Source organism: Desmodus rotundus, chromosome X (assembly GCF_022682495.2).
Source record: "Desmodus rotundus isolate HL8 chromosome X, HLdesRot8A.1, whole genome shotgun sequence".
Taxonomy (NCBI): domain Eukaryota; kingdom Metazoa; phylum Chordata; class Mammalia; order Chiroptera; family Phyllostomidae; genus Desmodus; species Desmodus rotundus.
This window is the reverse complement of record NC_071400.1, coordinates 96,014,262-96,034,737: the sequence shown is the minus strand read 5'-3', so window position 1 is coordinate 96,034,737 and position 20,476 is coordinate 96,014,262. Positions and strand designations below refer to the sequence as shown.

At 43.6% G+C, this 20,476-nt stretch overlaps 1 protein-coding gene across 4 annotated transcripts in view; it reads left to right on the top strand.

Annotated features, from left to right (window-relative positions):
* FRMPD4 (FERM and PDZ domain containing 4) overlaps positions 1-20,476 on the top strand; it is a 332,589-nt gene that overhangs the window by 240,299 nt on the left and 71,814 nt on the right. For all 4 annotated transcript variants that reach the window (XM_045203303.2, XM_045203304.2, XM_024569939.3 and 1 more), the window contains one exon: positions 16,130-16,290. In XM_045203303.2, coding sequence (XP_045059238.2) covers positions 16,130-16,290 — 161 coding nt within the window. The remainder of the gene's footprint in view (positions 1-16,129; positions 16,291-20,476) is intronic.

The following is a 20,476-nucleotide window of genomic DNA, read 5'->3' as shown; positions in this document are numbered from 1 at the left end:
TTTTCTTCTAGTACTTTCATTGCTTAAGCGTCTTACATCATATTTATAGGAAGCTTTGCACATGATATGTTTGTGGTCTAGCTTATTTACCTTCCAAATAGACATTCAGATAAGTCCATTTAAAACAATAGTTTATTCTTTTCATGGGATTTCATTTGCCCTCATGTTACCAGCATTGGGGTTCTTGGGTTCCCCACAATAGAAAGTGAGAGGAAACCCCAGGGAAGTTTCCAGACAGATTTTATTAATCTTATGACAGAGCACAAGGGAGGCAGCACAGAGGATAGGAACATTCTCTGAATTGACTTTGGGGCTGACTCTGCTTGACTGTTTTTATAAGCTGGGAGCAAAGTGGGCTTTCCAGATAAGGTGGGCTTTTTGAAAATGGCAGGCTTGAGGCATTTTCCATCTCAGGGTGGGGTGAGTTCCTCTTCGGGTTGCACTGCCTGGTAACTGTTCCAGCCTGCCCTGTCTGGCCAAGATGGCGGACTGCTCATCACCGATACCCTAGGAAAATTGTATCAGGGTCAAACTTTGATCATCTGTGCATTCAGGTCAGTAGTTTAAGCAGGTAATTAGAAAGATGATAAAATCAGCTACCTCTGCATTTTTCGGTAGAGAGTGAAGGGGTGGTGACATTTTTGCTGTCAGTTTATCCCATGTTCCTTCTGACCATGTGGTCTTAACGGGACTTCCAGGCCACCTGGTATTTTCCATTTCTGAGCCCAAGTCCCTATACTGTGTCCTTGCATTATTTCTGGATCATTGGTATCAGTTTCTTTTAGAGAATGTATTGTTTCATAATGTAATGATTCAGTGGGGGCCCCCTTCACTGCCCCTAACTAACTTTCCAAAGTCCAATGACTTAACTGGCCTGTGACTCAGTCCCCTCAATTGCAAATGAGGTGAGAACAGTACCCATCTAGTAGGTTCCTTGTGAAAATGTGATAATGAACACATATAATCAAGAACGGTACTTGGTGAGCTTATTGAATGTTAGCAGCACCTCCTGCTGTTAATGGTAACAGTTCTTTTGTTCAGTGGCTAGCACAGTGCCTGATTAAAATATATATATATGACAAGTTTTCCATACGTGAATGTAAATTATTGAAGAAAATGAAAACCACTTGTAAGGAAGAGAGAAGGGCCTGAAGTTTTCGGGCTCTTTTTAAAAAATGTAGACATGTTGGGGCAAACTGTGCCAGCATTTAACCCGAGTCTCCCATTTGTTTTCCCCACAACTTGTGTGCTCAGAAAATGTGTCACACTAATGAAGGTTGAAAGTCGTTTTCAGCCCTTAAATTGAATGAAAGGAATACTATGATGACAAATGAATGAGACATCCATGCAATTGTTAAATATAAGACCTATATTTCATATTTTGTTAAACCTCAATTTTGATCATAAAAAATCTGCACGTAGTGAAGGGGATACTGCTGACACATGTTAATGGTTGCAGAAAATAATGGACTTGGACTTCAGATGTTCAGGTAGGAATCTTCGCAGTTGTCAGCAGCTCCAGTCTTTGTTGTAGGAGCCACAGGAAAATAAAATAAAGTAATTCATGCCTCTAATATGCATACTTTTCAGTCACTGACAGTGGTCTGGAATCATGCTAGTGTAATGGCAAATGTTAATTCAAGGCATCAAATCGTTTATCATCAAGAATTGCTATTTTTCTCCCTTCAATGCTTCTCCGTCTGGAAACTAAGATTCTCAAGGAAATCACAGGGAAGTAAGAAGGTCTAACAGAGGCCGGCAGTCTAGCCGGCTATGCAGGGAGGGTGGCCACGAAGTACAAGATATGGGGAAGCTGGCTCTTCCGTCTCTTGAGTGCTCTCCCTGGCTGTCTCCCACTGAGCCAGTGCTTTCAAAAGTGTGGTCCTGAGCACTGCACCAGAATCACCTGGACTGCCTTTTAAAAACAGAGTCCTGGGTAATGCTGAATGAATGAATGGGGAGAATTGAAGGATGATATAGGTTGTCAGGAACGTTGGGTCTCAAAAATGAAATATTTTTAAGCAAATAGCTCAAAGTAGATATCACGAAAAATATCAGAACATTGTGGCACTTTCCTCAATTATTTGAAGTTTAATATTTCTACTTTGAAAAGGAGATAGATTGGTGATATAGGAAATCCCTAATCTTGCAAAATGTTGACCATTGTACTCTCTGTGACTAGTCTCTCTACCCGCCTGACATAGAAGGCCTTGCCTGAGTGGTGCAGGACACCAAAGCTCTGGTTTCCTCCCAGCCCCCCTTCCTGAGCTTGACCTTGCTCATCAGCACCTTTAACTTCTAGCTGGAGTACACGCTTGAAACCACAGGACTGCCTACCGAGTGTCCCAGGACCACTGACGTGATCTGAAGATCCCTGCACCTAGCTCCTACCCAATCGCTGAGAAGTCAGGGGGGCGAATAGAAGCTTGGGCTTACTACTCATTTGTTTTCTAATGTAGTTATGCCAATATATTCTGCAGGAGTAGATTTTCATAGTGGTATTTGAAGTGTTCCACAGCCTCCTCCACTTCAATTCACATTAACTTACACTCATCCACATACCACACTGTTTACACTGGTTATTGCCAAACAGAGCATGTGATTCTGAGCATTTATTGTGTGGCTACCTGCCTATATTACCAGTCTTGTAATTTTTTTAAAGATTTTATTTATGTATTTCTAGAAAGAGGAGAAGGGAAGGAGAAAGAGAGGGCGAGAAACATCAATGTGTGGTTGCCTCTCACACACCTCCCACAGGGGACCTGGCCTGCAACCCAGGCATGTGCCCTGACTGGGAATCAAACTGGTGACCCTTTGGATCACAGGCCAGTGCTCAATCCACCAAGCCACACCAGCCAGGGCCCAGTCTTTTAAATTTTTGATCCTTGGCGGTAAAGCATATCTGGGGTTTATGGTACAAAGTGAGGCTGAGAGTTCCCAGCTCGGCTCAGCATCTCAATCAATCCAAGAATGTGCCTTGATTATTATTGCCTCTGACACATTAGAGTTTCATTAGCAGAGAAGTCATCTCTTAAACACATTGAACTGAACTCAATTATTGTAATTGATTACTAGCCTAGCTATAGGGATTTTGCAGCTTTAGGGAAACTGACAAACATTTTGCCCTTTTAAATCCTACCATTAGATTCACAAGACACAGTCAATAAGCGTTTTGCCGGCACTAAATTCATCATCTTTCATGATGACAAAAATCTCTCTGGGTAGATGAACTTGCTGTTGATCATAGACTAATTGTTCAAATGGTTTTCAGTAGTGGTATTGACAAATAGAACTGAGTCCTTGAAGGATAAATTTGATCATGAATTAATGGAACCTACTTTGGACATTAATTTATACAAGCCCTAATAGATCCTTGATTTATTGTCTCTCATTTGCTAAAGCTGAAAGCATGACTGGAAAAATGTGTCAGTCTGGCTTCTGTGTAAGCTCTGTGTTCCTTTGAACTATAATCCTTAAAATAAATAATGCTCTTTATTTAAAAGCATTTTCTCTTTTTAAAGATTTTATTTATTTCTTTTTAGAGAGGAGAAGGGAATCAATGTGTGTGGCTGCCTCTCATGTGCCCCTCACTGAGAACATGGCCCACAACCCGGGCATGTGCCCTGACTGGGAATCGAACCAGTGACCCTTTGATTTGTAGGTCCGCACTCAATCCACTGAGCACACCAACCAGGGCATATTCTGATTCATAAAGAAATTTAGCCATGGCTGGTGTTGCTTAGTGGATTGAGCACCAGCCTGTGAATCAGAGTCACAGGTTCAATTCCCAGTCAGTGCATATGCCTGGGTTTGGGGCCAGGTCTCCAGTAGGGGGCACGCAAGGGGCAATCATACACTGATGTTTCTCTTCCTCTCTTTCTCCCTCCCTTCCCCTCTCTCTGAAAATAAATAAATAAAATCTTTTTAAAAATTTAATAATATGTACATTCAAGTTAACACTTATCCATGTTAACCTTATTTTTTAAGATAGTCTACTTTAGTCTCCTAGAATGTGAACAGAATTTCATGAATTTTATTTCCTCTACCTGCTGCTTACAGGATCCCAATCACGTGATAGGTCTTAGAGCTGTCACGTTTCCAGGAAGGCTATGCTCTTGCTTACATAAGGGGTATATGCTTGACACTGCACAGCATTCTAACGTGGCTCATGCTTTTCCTCTCTCATCTCGTTTCTTCTCCATACTGCTCTCTCCCCTTTTCTCAACAAGCAGTGCTTACAGTTGTCCCAAACAGCAGTTCCTTCTATGCCTCTGTGGCTTTGCTTGCTGTTCTCTTGGACTGGAATGTAATTCCCTTCCTGGTCCACATGGTAGTTGCCGACTCACATCTCTAGATTCATCTCCTACTTGTCTACTCTGTGAAATCTTCCCTGGTCCCCATTCAGTACCTTTGGGTTGGATTCCCCACCTCCCTGGATTGCAGCCCCACAGGATGGGGTGGATTTTTCCATCACACTTGCCTCTAGCAATCCCTCATATTTAGATGTTTATATCTCTGGCTGCTCTCACCGGATTGGAATTTCTTTGAGGGCAGGGAATTTCTCTGAGGGCATGGAACCCAGGAGAACTTCACCGTAAATTGACACTCACTAATACTTTCTTGAATAAAGAAACGAATGCGGGAGTGAAACGACGGCCTCGGACTGTTCTCTCCAGGCCTTTATTCATCTGTACCCCTCGCCTGGGAAGTTTTTCCCGTGGATGCTCTCCCAGCTTAACCCCTCACTTCATTCAGATCTCACAGGTAACCTCTTCAGAGAGGCCTCTACTCCCATCTTGTTAAACCAGTCCACCACCCCTCTTCTATTATCTATCCTGCTCTATTTTTCTTTATAAAAATGGTCAGCCTCTCATAATATGTGATAGTTTATGTTTATTTGATTTTTATTGTCTCAGTTCGTCCACTATGGGAGGGTTTGGCAATTTTTTGTTGTTGTTCTGTAAAGGACAGATAGTTTTCTAGTTCTATAAAGGACCAGATATTTTAGGCTTTGTGGCCCAGACAGTCTCAGTCACAACCACTGAACTCTGCCACTGTATCTGAAAGCAACTACAATGCATAAGTTGGTGTGGCTGTGTTCTAATGAAACTCTGCTTAGAAATGCAGGTGGAGGTCATATTTGGCCCTGGGGATATAGTTTGCTGGTGGCTGCAGTATAAAGTAAGCTTGTCAGTCTGAACCACAGCCCAAAGCCTGGGCTCCGGGCACATGGAAAATTTCTATTAATTAGTTGTTGAATAAGTGGTAGATAAATTCGATCCACTATAAAGAACAAAAGAGACTGATTTTGGCTGAATTTGAAAAATTAATTTCTGCCTGTTTGAAAGAACATGGTATGTAAAATCTTCAAATGAGCAATCTACTCTTCTAAAACATGGAAGCATTATCCAAGGCGTCATGTAGCTGACAAATTCAATGATGTGCCCTCTCGCATAGGTTTTGTTCTATGTCTGTTAGGTTTGCTATGTGGGTAATGTTGACCAAACATAAAAGTTTATGATGAACACTTTGACAGACAAAGAGAGAATGCCTCGGTTAAGATAAAAAGAGATAGCATTTCAATTAAATTGGGCAAGTAAAAATGAGTTCCACAGTGGTCTTTATATGAACCCAAAGTCTTTATTGTATTTTAAGGTTTATATGTGGAAAATGTGTTTTATTCAGAAAGAAATGTTTGTTTCATTGGTATTTATTTTGGGGTTTTGTTGTTGCTTGTTTTTGAGAACTGTTGGTATAAACATAAGTATGGTTGATATAAATAAGTATTAGCTGAATAATTTATCTCAGTGCAGCTCTCAATGCAGAAATGTTCACCGCTGTCAGCTGAGGATCAAACAAGAAGCTGGAATTGCACTCTTCCCTGGAAGCCAGGACAAGTGACCGCCCCATCAGGGCCATGTCCGGGCAGGGTTTGTCTCATGAGACATTCAAGGTGGCTTCCTGGAAGAGGGAGGCATGGTGCGCAGTTCCGGGGCCTAGCGGGAAATGGACAAATGGGGCACAGATGGGGAAACCCACAGGTCCCATTCAGGAGCCAGCAGGACAGCAGCAGCTGGGACCTGTTTGCAAGGCTAAACCTCGAGGGGCCTGGCACGGGGCCTGGTGAGCTCTGGAACCACTGAAAAAGCACTGACGTGACAGGGAACGTAATCAGAGTAGGCGAAGTCACTCCAGAACTTCATCAAAGTAAGGAGGGGCAGTAGGAATAAATGCTCTGATCCCTCTCTCCTCCTTACCTCACTTTGTCCTGCCTGTACCTCCCATTGGTTGAACTCAGTTGAAGCCACGAATAGCAGCCAAACCGCAGACCTTGGAGCAGGCAGAAAGCAGCCAGGCATGGGGCTGGGGTAGTGAGGTTCCATTCACATGTACTGGGGTTAAAACCGGGGAAACACAAGCACACAAACAAAACCAAAACAGAGAAAATGTGTGATCTTGGGCAGTAATGTAGTTGTATGTCTAAGGAAGCTAAATTCTTTAGGTAGGGGCTAAGAATAATTATTTTAATGCAGAAAAGATTCAGAGATCACAAGGTCTTCATAAAAACTGAACCGTCAGTTCACGCCATTACACTGTAGCTTTCTTAGCAGCCCCTTTTCATTTCTAGCAGACCTCCTTAGTCATCAAAGGGAGCCCCTACCACCTCCTTTATTCTCACAGCTGCTCTAGTAGTGAAATCGTAAAACTGACGCAGGACTAGATTAACAGGAGAAAAAATAATTTAATACATGCACACGAGACAAGCATCTTGGTTTTCCACTTTATTGAATAAAAGCTTGCACATTTAGCTGATTTCTCTACTTGTGTTTAATCATTGTCATAGGAGGAAAAAAAGGAACCACTGAAACATGAAGAAATAAATGGACAAAGCGTTTTACCAGCTTGTCCACTAGATCATAAAATACTCTTTTCCAATCCCATGTACACGAGGGATTTTGTTGAAATTCAGCTGGAAAAGTTCCGTGTTCCTTGATGTGCCTCCATTGTCCTCACAAACCGAATAGAAGTTGTTGCATGTATTATACATAACAAATGAGTTCACAGTTCACTAAAATGCTTCGTTAGGAAGATTAGAAAACAGGTTAGGAAAATCCATTCCCAAGTTTTCAAAGGCTGCCCTTTGCACAGATACGGATTTGCATCATCTTCAATAAAACAAACACGTAATGGCGGAACCATTTCCCGACATCTCTTTCCCTATATCCTGGCCACCGTCCAAGTTGCATTGAAAACGTGAGGTACTTTCTCACTTATTATTATAATATTGCCTTTACTCTAAAGAGACAGCTCTTTTAGTTCATTGTCCCCAGGTCGCCAACAACCCCTGTGTAGGACAAAAGATGTTCATAGCCACTCTACTGTAATTTAGTGGTTTTCTCTTCCAAAACAACCATCTGGTTGACATACTAAAGCACTTCTGTTTCTTTGGTGCCAGAGCTTGCATTGAATTCTTGGGCAGCCGTCTCTAAATTTACCCTGAAACCCTTGTTTTGTTCCAGTCAAAGCGGATACACAATTGTTTTGTACTTTGCTGTATTTGTGCCGTTCTCACAGTACGCTAAGAATTGTTATTTTATAATAGGTTCTGGTATCTTGGTGGGCTAGACAACCAGAGCGTTTTTCTTCTTCAGAGTGTTTTTATATTATTATATGAAATTGAGAATTCTCATTATTGAATTCTTTAAAAAGGACTATTGAGCTATCTTTATTGGATGACATTAAATCTATAAATGAATTTGAAGGGACCTGAAATTTTCAGATTTAGTCTACCCATCAAGGAGAAGCTCCATTTATTACAAACACTCCTAAAATTCTCCATTTCGTGACTTCTAAGCTTAAGCATTCTGGATTCTCTTAGCTTTTCAAGTACTATGGAAGTTTGCAGGCTTAACTAAAACAGCACTAAATCTTTAAATGTTCCTGACGTGTTTTGAGAATTGACTAACTGTGGTCTGTGGAAAAGATTCCTCAAGGTCAAGTTCTGCTGAACCCGCAATATGCCTATTCATGAAGGCACAAAGCATGAGCCTCACTATGTTATGTGAGCTAGAAACATATTATGTGCAGTTATTTATGTTTATATTAAATTTAACTGATGTCCAGTGTCAGGATTTAGTTAGACTCTGGATTCCAAAGGACCAAAGCTTACCCAGATTTGCTACAGTCAAAATGGGAGTTCCATATAAAAATTCCTATATTGCCCTGGCTGGTGTGGCTCAGTGGATTGAGCGCCGGCCTGCAAACCAAAGGGTCCTGGTTCGATTCCCAGTCAGGGCACATTCCTGTGTTGTGGGCCAGGTCCCCAGGGAGGGGGGGGAGGGGCATGGGAGAGGCAAGCACACATTGATGTTTCTCTCCCTCTCTTTCTCCCTGCCATTCTCTAAAAATAAAAACATGTAAAATCTTAAAAAAACAATTCCTATAGCATCCAAATAAATGCCTATATCATGAGAGAGATGGGCTTGCATGTGCATATGAGAATGGAAACGTGGAGTGGCTTTCCCTCAAAGATCTTGTTTGCTCATAGTTTCTGTTTTCTACCACAGCACAAATAAATCTTATCCCTAAACTCATCTGGGAGTGTCATCCTGTTATGTCCCTGCGGATTGGCAGTTCAAACTCAATCTTGCCAAATACTCAAGAATTCTATGCAGAGCAGAAATTTAAGCAGCACTTTATGGTCTCAGTCCACACTACCTGTTCCTACGATTCCCTAGTCTGAGCCCCTGAAGTTCACTGACTCTGCGGAAACCACCGAGCTCTCTCTCCTGAAGTTTCTGCCACCTCACAGGGGTCCCTGCCCTTGCCTCCTCAGCAAGTTGCTTGAGCTTTCAGGAAACAAAAGTCAGGAAAGAGGGTTATCTGTAGTCAGCTTTTGCTCTGGGCCATAGTACCGTATTTTGCCGTGTATAATGCGCACCCACGGTTTTTGTGTGCATCATACATGGGATTAATATACCCATGGTGTGTAATCATTATACCTATGTATAATGCACATCCATATTTTTTCCTCAAAACTTTGGGCAAAATAGTGCACATTGTACATCTCCCTAAAGCAAGGGACTGCAAAGGCCTGTCTACCTTATTAGACCTGGGAGAGGAAAATACATCATCGTAATGTCGACTTGCTGGAAATCTGTCATGAGGTCTAACCTACCTCATGACCTGTCTCTTGTAGCCTGTCAACTTTAGCAATCCTTGCTTCTGCTTTCTTTTCCCTTTCTACTTACATTCCTGTTCTGGGGAACTACGGTTTGCCTAACTCAGCAGATTTGCTCAGAGCTTTTTTTTTTTTTAACTTTGTTTAAAATATATTTTTAAAATTTATTTTTAGAGAGAGGGGAAGGGAGGGAGAAAGAGAGGTAGAGAAACATCAATCAATTGCCTCTCGCACACCCCCAAACAAGGACCTGGCCTGCAACCCAGGCATCTCCCCTGACTGGGAATCAAACTGGCAACCCTTTGGTTTGTGGCCCGTGCTCAATCCACTGAGCTACACCAGCCAGGGCTGAGGGTTTTTTTAATAGGTTCCCTCACATGCCGCAGTAGGGCTTACAAATTGTTGACCCTTGTGTTGGGAGCCGCCACTACCCAAGTCCAGTCGGGGATGTAAGAACGTAGTCAGGAATGACCATGGGGTTCCTATGGCTGCAATGTTAACAGGGATGACAAGGGGAGTCATTTCCTTTGGAAGTGTCAGGTATTTGTCCAGTGTAGCATATTCAGTCACAAATGGTCTGGGGAATGTGGTTGTTAGAGCAAATCCTTTTGAGATATGGAATTTTAGGGCTTTAAGAAAATATCAGAAGCACTATTTACAGATTGTATAAGTGAGCATTGGGTGCATAACAAACATCCCCAAAATTCAATCATCACTTATTATTCCTCACTCAGCTGGCTGATTGGGGCTGGGAGAGGGGGTAGCAGCTCTGCTCCACTTGGCTCCTCCCTAAGGTGCCTGCTCTGGTCTGTTCCACGTGTGTCCAGTCTGGAGCCCACAGTGAAGGGGCAGCAGCTGCCTTCAGAAGGTCTTCTCAGTGTGGTGATGGAGAAGCAGGTCCGACTACACGTGTGTTCTTTGCTTCTCATGTCTGGGGTGAGCCGTGTAACATGCTTTGGGCAGGGAGATGTCAGCAGAGTGAAAGGGTGGAGAAATATGTACCATGGGCAGTGGGAAGGCACTGAAAAGCATTGTGGCATCCAGTGATGAACCATGTCCTGGGGCGCAAATAAAGGGGCATTCAAGGTGGGAATATGATATACAGTCACTTGATTCACTCATGTCATTGCAGCTGCCCTCCCTGAATGGAAACACCAACAATGACTTTCTCAAGCAGGACTCGGGCACTCAAAAGTATAGGTTTATTTATGCTCCTTTTCAGTCCAGTCTTAACTACCAAGGGATCCCATGGGCCACCATCTTCCTAGATTCTTTAACTCCACACCAAAGGCAGTACCTGAAATGTGGTTCTCCCTTCCAGAACCTTTCCGCTCAGCACATACTCCAAACAAGGCCTCACAGCTCTGATGAGGACAAGGGAAACTGGAATTAGGTTTTCTTACAGGGTATTGCCCACTAGTCAAAGTGATTCTTTGTGATACATTGGATGCACACGCTTTTATTTCTGCTGAATAGGAAGGGCTCTAAGAGTTCAAGGAAATCCCTTCTGTCCTGTTAGGGGAAGCTAGGCAGCAGGGTGACCATCATTCCTCTTCAAGCGAACCTGTCAGAAGCAGGAAGGTTGCTCATTCCACTTCTGGACACATTTTCCATCACAATTAATGTGTTTTCAGGTCATGCATTCCCGGCCTGTCTGTGTGTTTGTTGGAGAAGGTGGGGGGGCTGGGGCCAGAGGTGCACGTAGCTCATCGGTTGTGTTCTTCAGTCTCAGCGGCAGAATGCACTGAAGCGTGTTCAGCAGGTAAAAAATGAAATATGGCTTTTTCAGCTCATTATAAAAAGGACTGAAGCATCTTTATAAAAACCACTGCAGAAAGTGCTTGTATCAAAACAACAAAATGATGTTTCATGGGGGAGCATTTTCGTGTGGATTCGTTGTTACTGGAAAAGAGACAGAGGTTGATTATTTTTAGATAATTTATTCTGAAATATGACCTGTTGGGCAAGAAAATGACGCTGCCATTGAAAGGTTGTCTTCAAAGTGCAAGCAAAACAAACAACAACAAAAAGCCAAAAAAACAAAAACAACAAATGAAAATGATCAAACAGGCAGCGACCACAGAATAAACATTTAGTTGTGACTTTGAAACCTTATTTCGGTAGGGAAATAACAGTGAAATGATAGGGACCAACATCAGATTCTCTGTTGACACAGAGGACGGCAGCATCTGGGATGAAAGGTCCTGACCCTGTGTCCCACCCCTTACAACATAAGTCGTGTGTCTCATTTTCCCTGTGACCCGGGCTCACTCCCCAGCCGTGGACTCAACCAACATTCACTTAGTGGCCCAGACCCACGGCTGAGGAAAACTTAATTAACAGTGACTCAGTCTCTCAAGAGCCAGGGTTTTGTTCTTGTTTCATTTCTTCTTTATTCTGGTACGTATGCTTCATGTATATCGATTTGCATTTGTGTTTACTGTGTCGATGCTTTTGATATAATTTTTCAGATTGAAGGCCTCGGAGTTTATATAGCATGTGAGAGTCATTTCGCAGACAATCAGGCTGTAGGTATTTGAAACGTTGTTGAGTTTGTTTACATATTTTAATAAGATTGAAAGAGTTCATGATGTCTAAAACCTCTTCCTTTTAATTCATTAACCTCAAGAGATGAAAATAACAGCTAATGCTTTTTGACTGCTTACTATGTGCCAGACATTTTGCTAAGTGCTTTACATTTATTCATTCATCTAATTCCCACAATATTTTTCTGAGATTATTACTATTATTATTACCATTTTCCAGATGAGGAAATTGAGGCACAGACTGACGGAGCAATTTGCACACATCGCATGCTGGGAAGTGGTGGGGCCAAGATTCAAACCCAGAGAGTCTGGCTCCAAAGTCTGACTGAACCACCATCTCAGTCTTCAGGTCCGCCTATACGCGGCATGTATGTTTCTTGTGCAAACCAAAAGCATTAGCTCCTCGCAGGGAAAACATCTCCCAACAGTTCGCTATATCAGGACATAGGATTTGCATTAGACAACATGCTCATAGATCACTCCTCACCGGATCACCCTGTGTATGCAGGAAAAAGGTTCCAGAGTAGGAACTTCGCCCCTGCTCTGTCAGAGTGGCCCCTAAGTATGTGAAAAACCCAACAGTTTCTTGTCTCTGCCGTTCTCACCCTGGTGCAAGGCGCCGTGATAGTTTGTTAGGATCCATGCAGTGAGTCTGGAAACCGTCTCTCTGCCCCGACCGGTGCCCCTTCCTGTCTTGTGCAGGGGCTATCACCTTACTTCTCCGCTCAGAGCCTTGCACCGGCTTCTGCTTCACCCAGGACAATACACAGAGTCCTTCCAAGAGCTTACGTGGCCTTCGATGTCCCCCCAGCACTTCTTTAGCACTCCCCTCACTGCCTTCAAAGTCTCCCTAGCGCCGGCCTCTGGGCTGTCCGGTAGACACTCTCAGCCAAGTGCAGCAAGCCTCAGGACCTTTGTCCTGGGTGGTCTCCCCCAGGCATTTCCCTGACCCTGGGTATCTCACTGCGGTTCCCTCACCCAGCAGCTCTCTATCCTTCCTCCCAGCGTTGCTCTTCTCCATCGTGCTTTTAAGGAGCTGATGTGCCATAAATTTTACTCATTTATTAGTTTATTCTCTGGCTCCGAAAACTACTAAAGTGAACAATTTATTTTATTATTCTGTTTTCATTCCTATTATATCCCTGAAACTGAGAATCCAGTGGGCATTCAATAAATATTTGTTAACGAAATGAATGTATTATGAAGTTGTTTGGGAGAATCAAATGAACTTACATATGGAAAGCATCTCGAAAAATGGTTAGCATGAAATTAGTGTTTAATGAATGCCAGTATTAATAAAATACTATAATAGCAATTAAATGAAGGAAGTATTAAAAATTGGAGAGTTTATCATGTAGGGGCAAGAGGATAATCACACTGCAGATGCTTTCAATGTTTTAACTTACACTTATAACGTATGCGTGAGGAAGTAATCGGGACATCATTTGTGCCCTCTTTCCTTTATCTAGAAGGGGTGCTAGACCCCACCCTTCCCTGGGCAGGTGAATGGTCCCCAAACCTGGCTGTGCTTTGCAATTACCTGGGGAATCTTTTTAAAATTTTATTTATTTAGTTTTAAAGATTTTATTTATTTATTTTCAGAGAGAGGGGAAGGGAGAGAGGGAGAGAAACATCAATGTGTAGTTGCCTCTCACATGCCCCTTACTGGGGACCTGGCCCCAAAACCAGGTATGTGTCCTGACTGGGAATCGAACCAGTGACCCTTTGGTTCACAGGCCAGCACTCAATCCACTGAGCCATACCAGCCAGGGCAGGAATCTTTTTAAAAAATTGATCCTATCTCCCATCCTCAGATATTCTGATATGATTGGTCTGCAGTGCAACTTGTCTTCAACACACGATCATTAGCGAATCCCTTCACTTGTACCCTCATTTAGAGTATGTCTTCTGTGGATTATGGTACAAACTCAGAGCTCGGGGCCAGGCTCTAAAAACGTGGTTTCCTCTCCCCTCTTTCCTTTGTTCCTTTCGGGGATAAAAAGAGAGACTCATTTGCCAATGTAGCTCTGAGCTGGAGCCCTCTTCCAGAGCAGACAAATGAGGACGGATCATTGGCCACCACCCTCAGGGGTCCCATTCTCCCCGAGGCGCACACAGCCATGCCTGTTTCAGGCTTGTGATGGATCAGTCTCAGGAGGTCAAGCTCCCACCATGGGGCTGCTGTAGGAACATCAGAGGTCCTCCTGGTGTCCTGCTTCCCAGCCCTGACTTCTCAACCTGTTTCCTGTATCTTAGCCCCTCCTGCCCGGGGCCCTGTCTGAGGCTCCTGTGCTGGACACCAGGGTTCACTCAGCATCAGTTCTGCTGGTTTAATCAGGGTCTTGTATTCTGTCCTTCAGACTACCGTGCTTCCCTATGCGACCTGCCCACCTGAGGTCTCCCCACCTCCCTTCATCCCAAGCATGTAGGCCACCATGGTAGCCGCGTCTAATCTCTGTGGCTAGACAAACACCTGCCATTTCACATAAGACAGCCCCTCCCCTTTGACCCTATTAATGGCACCATTCTGAGCCTGGCGATTTCCAGAATGGTGCTGGGGTGTTGGGGATAGCACACTACCGGAGCCACCCACATGGGCGTGTGACCGGTGCAATCACACAGGGCCCTGGGCTGGGTTTCTCAATCTGCTCTTTGAGATTCTTAAGTGTGTTGTAATGAGAACCACGTTTTCGTTTTGCACCGTTCTTGCAAATTACGTAGGTGGTCCAGCACAGAGCACTCAAGAGTCAGAAGACATGGTGTGAACTGCACCTGGCTTACACCTGAGACGAGTGTGACCTTGGCCCTGTTATTCTTCCTCTCATCATTTGCAGAGAGGAGGGGGGTGCGTCAAACTGGCTCCATCGAAGGGGAGTTCTGAAAATGAAATAAGATAACAGGAGAGGGTCGCCACGTGACACACAACTTGTTAGATCTCAACAAACGCTTCTCTTTTCCCTAGTGCTCCAGATCACAGGCTACTGGACCCAAAAGACATTTCTGTCTCAAAGGGATTTTAAACTTTATTTTCCTAGTCAGTGATATATGCCTACAGGACAGATCCTGGAGGGTTTTCATTGATTTTTGTTAACTCTTATTAATTACACAGAAGGGCAACAGGAATTCTTTGTCTTTATTACATTTGAACAATATGTCATTCAGATGCCATACAGAGTAGCATCTTTCAAGGTATTTATAAATGATCTGCTTTTAGTTGTTGAAGAAGATTAGAGAGAAAAACTATTGAATTAAGTCCATGTCATTGAAATAATAGTGGTTTGCTTTACTTTAAGGAGATTTTTACAATTCAAAGTAATAACTCTATCACGAAAAGAAGTCTGCCTTCGGTGATGGGCATGAGTGAAGACTTTATTAAGAGTCACGGGATTTAGTTCGTGACCCGACACTCTCACATACCAGCCATGAGCTCTGAGTGACGACAAGCCCCTGTTTTTATCTCCGTTTCCCTGCTGGGAGATGAAGATAATACTATCCTCTCTTCTCCCTCATCCTCATGGTTGTTTTGTGCATCAGATGAGATATTTGTATGGCATGTTTCCATTATGGACAGGACTTCGGAAGTTTAGGTGTCAACAGAAACATTCATTGAAAGCATTTAAAAATCTCTCCAGGGTAGAAAGGCCAATAATTCATTTCTCAATTTCTTTGGAAAGGGGGACTGTATCTGACACCAGGGTGACCTATTGCCACCAAAATGACCCCGTCCCTTCCGTTTCACTGGATCCACGTATGTCACTGAGGTTCTTTCTCAGGACGTCAGTTATAATTGGGTCGTTTTCTACAAAAAAAAAAAAATCTTTCAACTTTATCATTCAGTTATTTATTGAGAAGCCACTATATGTCAGCCGCCATTCTTGGCGCCTGGGATAAATCACTGAAAAAGAAAAAATCAAATTCCTTGCCTTCATGGAGCTTACAGTCTAGTATGGAGAGCAAAACAATAAAAATAAGCATGCAAATGAGTATATCGCCCAGCACATTAGCAAGTGATTAGTCCTGTGGGGAAAAAAGTAGAAGAGAGTACGGGGAGCTGGGTGTGTAGGAACAAGGTTGCAATTTTAAAGTGAGTGACCAGAACAGACCTCTTAAAAGAAGTCTTATCTTATTTATTTTGGAAAGGTGAGGGTGAGCTGTACAGATATCTGCAGGACAGGCATTTCAGGTTGGGGGAACAGCCAGTGCAAAGGCCTAAAGCAAAGGTGGGCCTAGAGTTTTCAGGGACCAAGAAGGCTGCAAGAAGCCTGACTGTGGATCTCCCTACATCGCTCACACTCTCTAACAAACAGAATAGAAGGTTTTGAAAGGGGCAGGGGTGAGATTACCAGGCCATTGCCTAACATACACTGATGCCTCGCTTGTCTTGCATGTGCTTTTCCCACAGTCACATGACTCAGGCAGTCCCTTTTGATGACCCTCGGTTCGAGAGCTGCCAAATCATCCCTCCAGCCCCACGAAAGGTGGAGATGAGGAGGGACCCTGTCCTGGGATTCGGTTTCGTGGCAGGGAGTGAAAAGCCAGTGGTCGTTCGCTCAGTGACACCAGGTAAGCATCCCACCCCACTCCTCAGTCTAGTGGGAATGTCCATCACTCGTCTGCCGGAAGGACTACTGTTCGTTTTCCTAAGTTTCATAATGTTTCATTAAAGGCTGTGAAGTCCAGCTGAGTTTTCCCAACACCTGCATAGAGACCGACCACCAGAGGGACAGAAATGGTCCTGAAAACAAGGTTTACACTGATAAACCCATTACATTGCTCTATTTATGAAAACACTGATCCATCATTTGTAACCATGGAAATTACCGACTTCTTAATGTGTCCACAGAAATAATAAGAGGCAGGTAGTTTACTGCATTTCAGTAAGCTCTTGACAAACTCCTCAGTGAAAAAAAGAAGCAGGAAGTGGCATTTAAGTGACTGCCGGATTTAGTCATTGGTGGTGGTTTATTTTACAAAGATGCACTACCCTCCCTACGCACTAGAGGCAGAAGATAGTTGCTTACCCCACTGCTGTTAAGCTAGACCAGGTGACTGACTTTGGCCAATAGCATATTAGCAAAGATGACATAGGCAAAGGCTTGAAATATGCTTGAGCTTCTTTCTTTGGCTTCTGCCCTGACCATAAGAATTTTTCTCAAGCGGCTGCTACCCCTTACGCCTAAGCCTGAAAACGAACACTTGGGCAGGCAGCCTGCCACCTAGAACGAAGTACATCCTAATCTGCAGTGCGACACAGACATGCCAAGCCACGTGTGGCATGGATCAGCCTAACGATGGTCATCCGAAAGGCCCCTAAGCATGAGAAGAAATGATTACTGGACACCCAACTAAGTTATAGAGTGGTTTGTCATACAGTAAGCACCGACTGATACTGTGCGAGGCAAATTTCTTAAATTCTACAGTGTGATCCGATAATTAACGTACTTCCCTCAGTCAGTCTCCTCGGAGTACACAGATGTTCCACCAGCAACTCAGTTCAATATAATCATGCAATTGCCTGCAGTAGGCTGCCTTTGCCCTTTTAGAGACAGTGCTCTTTGTAGTATTTATTTGTTATACATATTTATGTATTTATTTCAATGCACTTTTACTGGATGGAAACCATCTTCTTGGCTGCTTCTGGGATTTTGCAAGTACGTAACAGAGTTCCGTAGTAGAGAGCACAAACTCATGTCAGACTGCCTGGATTTGATGGATGGGAATCCTGCCTTTGCCCCTTATTAGATACTTTGGCTCCCATGTTAACTCCCCAGCCTTTCGGTTTGCTGCAAGTTCTCTACATCATCTGCATAATGAGGATCATAATAGCATCTACCTTACAGGGCTGGGGAGAGAATAAAATATGTTAGAGGAAGACCAGTTTTTCCACCTTTTCGATAGTGATTACTACTAAGCTCTAAAACATTGGGCCAGCCGAGTCTGTCAGTTAAGGGAAATGAAATCCAACTAGTGAGGTAGCACAGATTTTTATAAGTTGAATTTAATTTTTCATATTTTATAATTTGACATGATATAACCCAGGACAAGCACCACAGAACATCAGCTGCTTTCGGCTCATGCAGAGAAGAATACAGGGGTTTTTTTTCACTCCTACCATGGCCTCATCACTTCTTACTCTGTCTGCCGAGCTTTTCATTTTATTGACTATGGATCATACTTCAGTTCTCTGTGTGAGGTTGTTGCACTTAACACAACTGAGAATTCGTATCCTTAAAATAAAAAAGATCTGTTACTTTTTATGATAAAAGAACAGCCATGGTTTCTAAAGGTAGTATAGAGGAGAAAATGAAAAAGCAGATCCCCTAAGCTCCTACTGCTGAGAGTTGGGCATTATCGATTTATACACAGAGAACATATGTCTAGTACACAATTCTGTGCACACATACACATGTATTTTCTATCGTATACATACATATAATATTATATGGGTGTATATAGCCACACGTTTCTCTAACGGGGATTCCATTTGACGTGCCGTTTCATAATGGAGGGATAGTTTAACATCTCTGGATATACGGTTCTCTCCACTGTGCGCACTCCCGAGAGCTGACTGGAGGGTTGGAGTCTCCTTTTTCAGTTCTCGTATTGCCTGGCTGCTCCTGCAGCCCTTCCTTGTCCTCGGCTCTCTTTAGCTTCAGACACTAACACCTGCTGTTAGATAATTTTGAGAAGAGTAGAAAAGGGTGAAAACAGAGGTCAAAGAGTCTTGTTTCCAGTCATTTTTATGAGTGTAAATGCTGGTCAGATCTACTGTGTCTATCATAAAAATGACTCTCCTGAAGTCCCGAGTGATTTCAGCAACGTGACGAGATTGTCGACACCAGGCAGCCCAGCCTTCAGACTAGCGGGCCGGCGACGATTCTTTGATGGGGGTCACTACTTAATATTTTTGAGGGAACTATATGTGGCTGACTCCTGGATTTTTTATTCAAGTCACTTAATTAAAAAGAATATTTCGTTTGATTCAAAAACACACGTCCAATGTAAGAGTAAGTGCTATTCATCTGCAAGTGCTTTTCGCGTCAGACTAGGTAATGTCTATCATTCACACAATTATTCTGAACTGTATTCTGTATTTGACCAGCATTTGATTGCTAACCGTTTGTTTGACTGAATTGGAGTGACTGGTAGCACATTTCCCAACAGTTATAAGAAGTCTCCCGAGTGATTTTCAGAATTACTTGTGTATACAAACACTGACTCTCAGTTCCCGCATCTTGAAATGAATATTTTCCATCACTCATGTGGGGACATGTTAAAGTTCCCCACCGCTTCCTCCCCAGAAAGGAGATAAAGTTTATGCTCCAGCTTGAGTGACACGTAAGTCAAGTGTCTGGGTGGGTGGAGAACAGCTGCACTGCTTTGAGCTCCGTGTTCTGGGTGTGAAGTTCACTTCAATTACTAAGTAACAGTGACAGCATTTGAAGCGTAATGCTTCTGCTGCTCCTATTACCCAGGGACAGACCTCTGGGAAGAAAGTGAGCATTTTAGCACCATATCATTATGTGCAATGTAATTGCATTATATGTGTGAGAATATTCCAGCTAAGTGGAGTATTTGTTGATAGGTTTTATTTCATACAGATGTGTGTTTCATGCAGCTATGGCTTTATGTGTCAAGAGACCTGGCAGCGACCAACTTTTGAATTATACGAGTGAGTTCAAAAGAGATGTTGGCCACTCTGAACTTGGAAAAGAGCCTACGGACCTAAGCTGAGATCCAGGCCCATCCTTCCAGCCAGCTCTTTAGCTGCATTAGCTTTAGTTATCTCATTATACTGAAGAGATGAGAGTATTCAGTGTGGTTACAAGGCCCAGCATTTCGGCCATCGCGTGCGTGGTGCATAAGAATGCTAGGTCCCTACCTCCTCCTGTCAAAAAGCTGCTCCTGGACTGGGGAGCTCGCAGCTGAGCCTGGGTGCTCTCCTGTTGACCCTGAGCGATACCACCTAACATCAACATCAGACAAGGCCGCTCAGTGACTGTGATGGATCGGGACTAACATAAGAGTCCTCCGTAATCACACATAAGCACAGACACAAACATGCAAACGCAGTCCAAAATGACCAAACAGCCTCATCGCCCAGCTGATTCACATTGCTGCTGCTCCTTTAACCAGTCCCAGGTTTAGGCCTGCTTCCTTCCTCCCAACTTTCAGACAAGAATTTTTAAGATGCTCAGATAGAATTATCCCCCAACATCCTTAGAGCAGAGTCCTTCCTACCACCCTGTCACTGGGCTGCCTTCCGATTGCCCACAGCATGTGGGCCCCCTAGTGGTAATGGGTAAATAAATGCAATGCTATTGCACTCCAGGTGGGCCCAGGGCAGTGCAGCTTTGGCTGCAGGGCATCAACACAACTGATTGGCTACCTGTTGGGGGATACTGTCTTCTAGGGGCCTTGAAACTCAACGTTTGGTCAGTGGACCAATAGCAGGAGCAGCACCTGGGAGCTTGCGAGAAATGCATTATCTCGCCCCCACATGCCTCCCTGCGTGCTGAATCAGTCTGCAGGCTAGCAAGGTCCCCAGGTGACTCTGTGCCCATTAAAGTGTTAGAAGCGCCACAAGGCCGTGGAGTCTCAACCTTGCCTGGAACATTTTAGAGAAGTGTTGATACCTGAGTCCCACCTCCAAAGATTCTGATTTAATTGGCCAGAGTGCAGCCTGGGCCTCGGGCTTATCCAGAGAGCCCCAGTTCTTTCCACTGTGCTGCCACGGTTGAGAAGGACA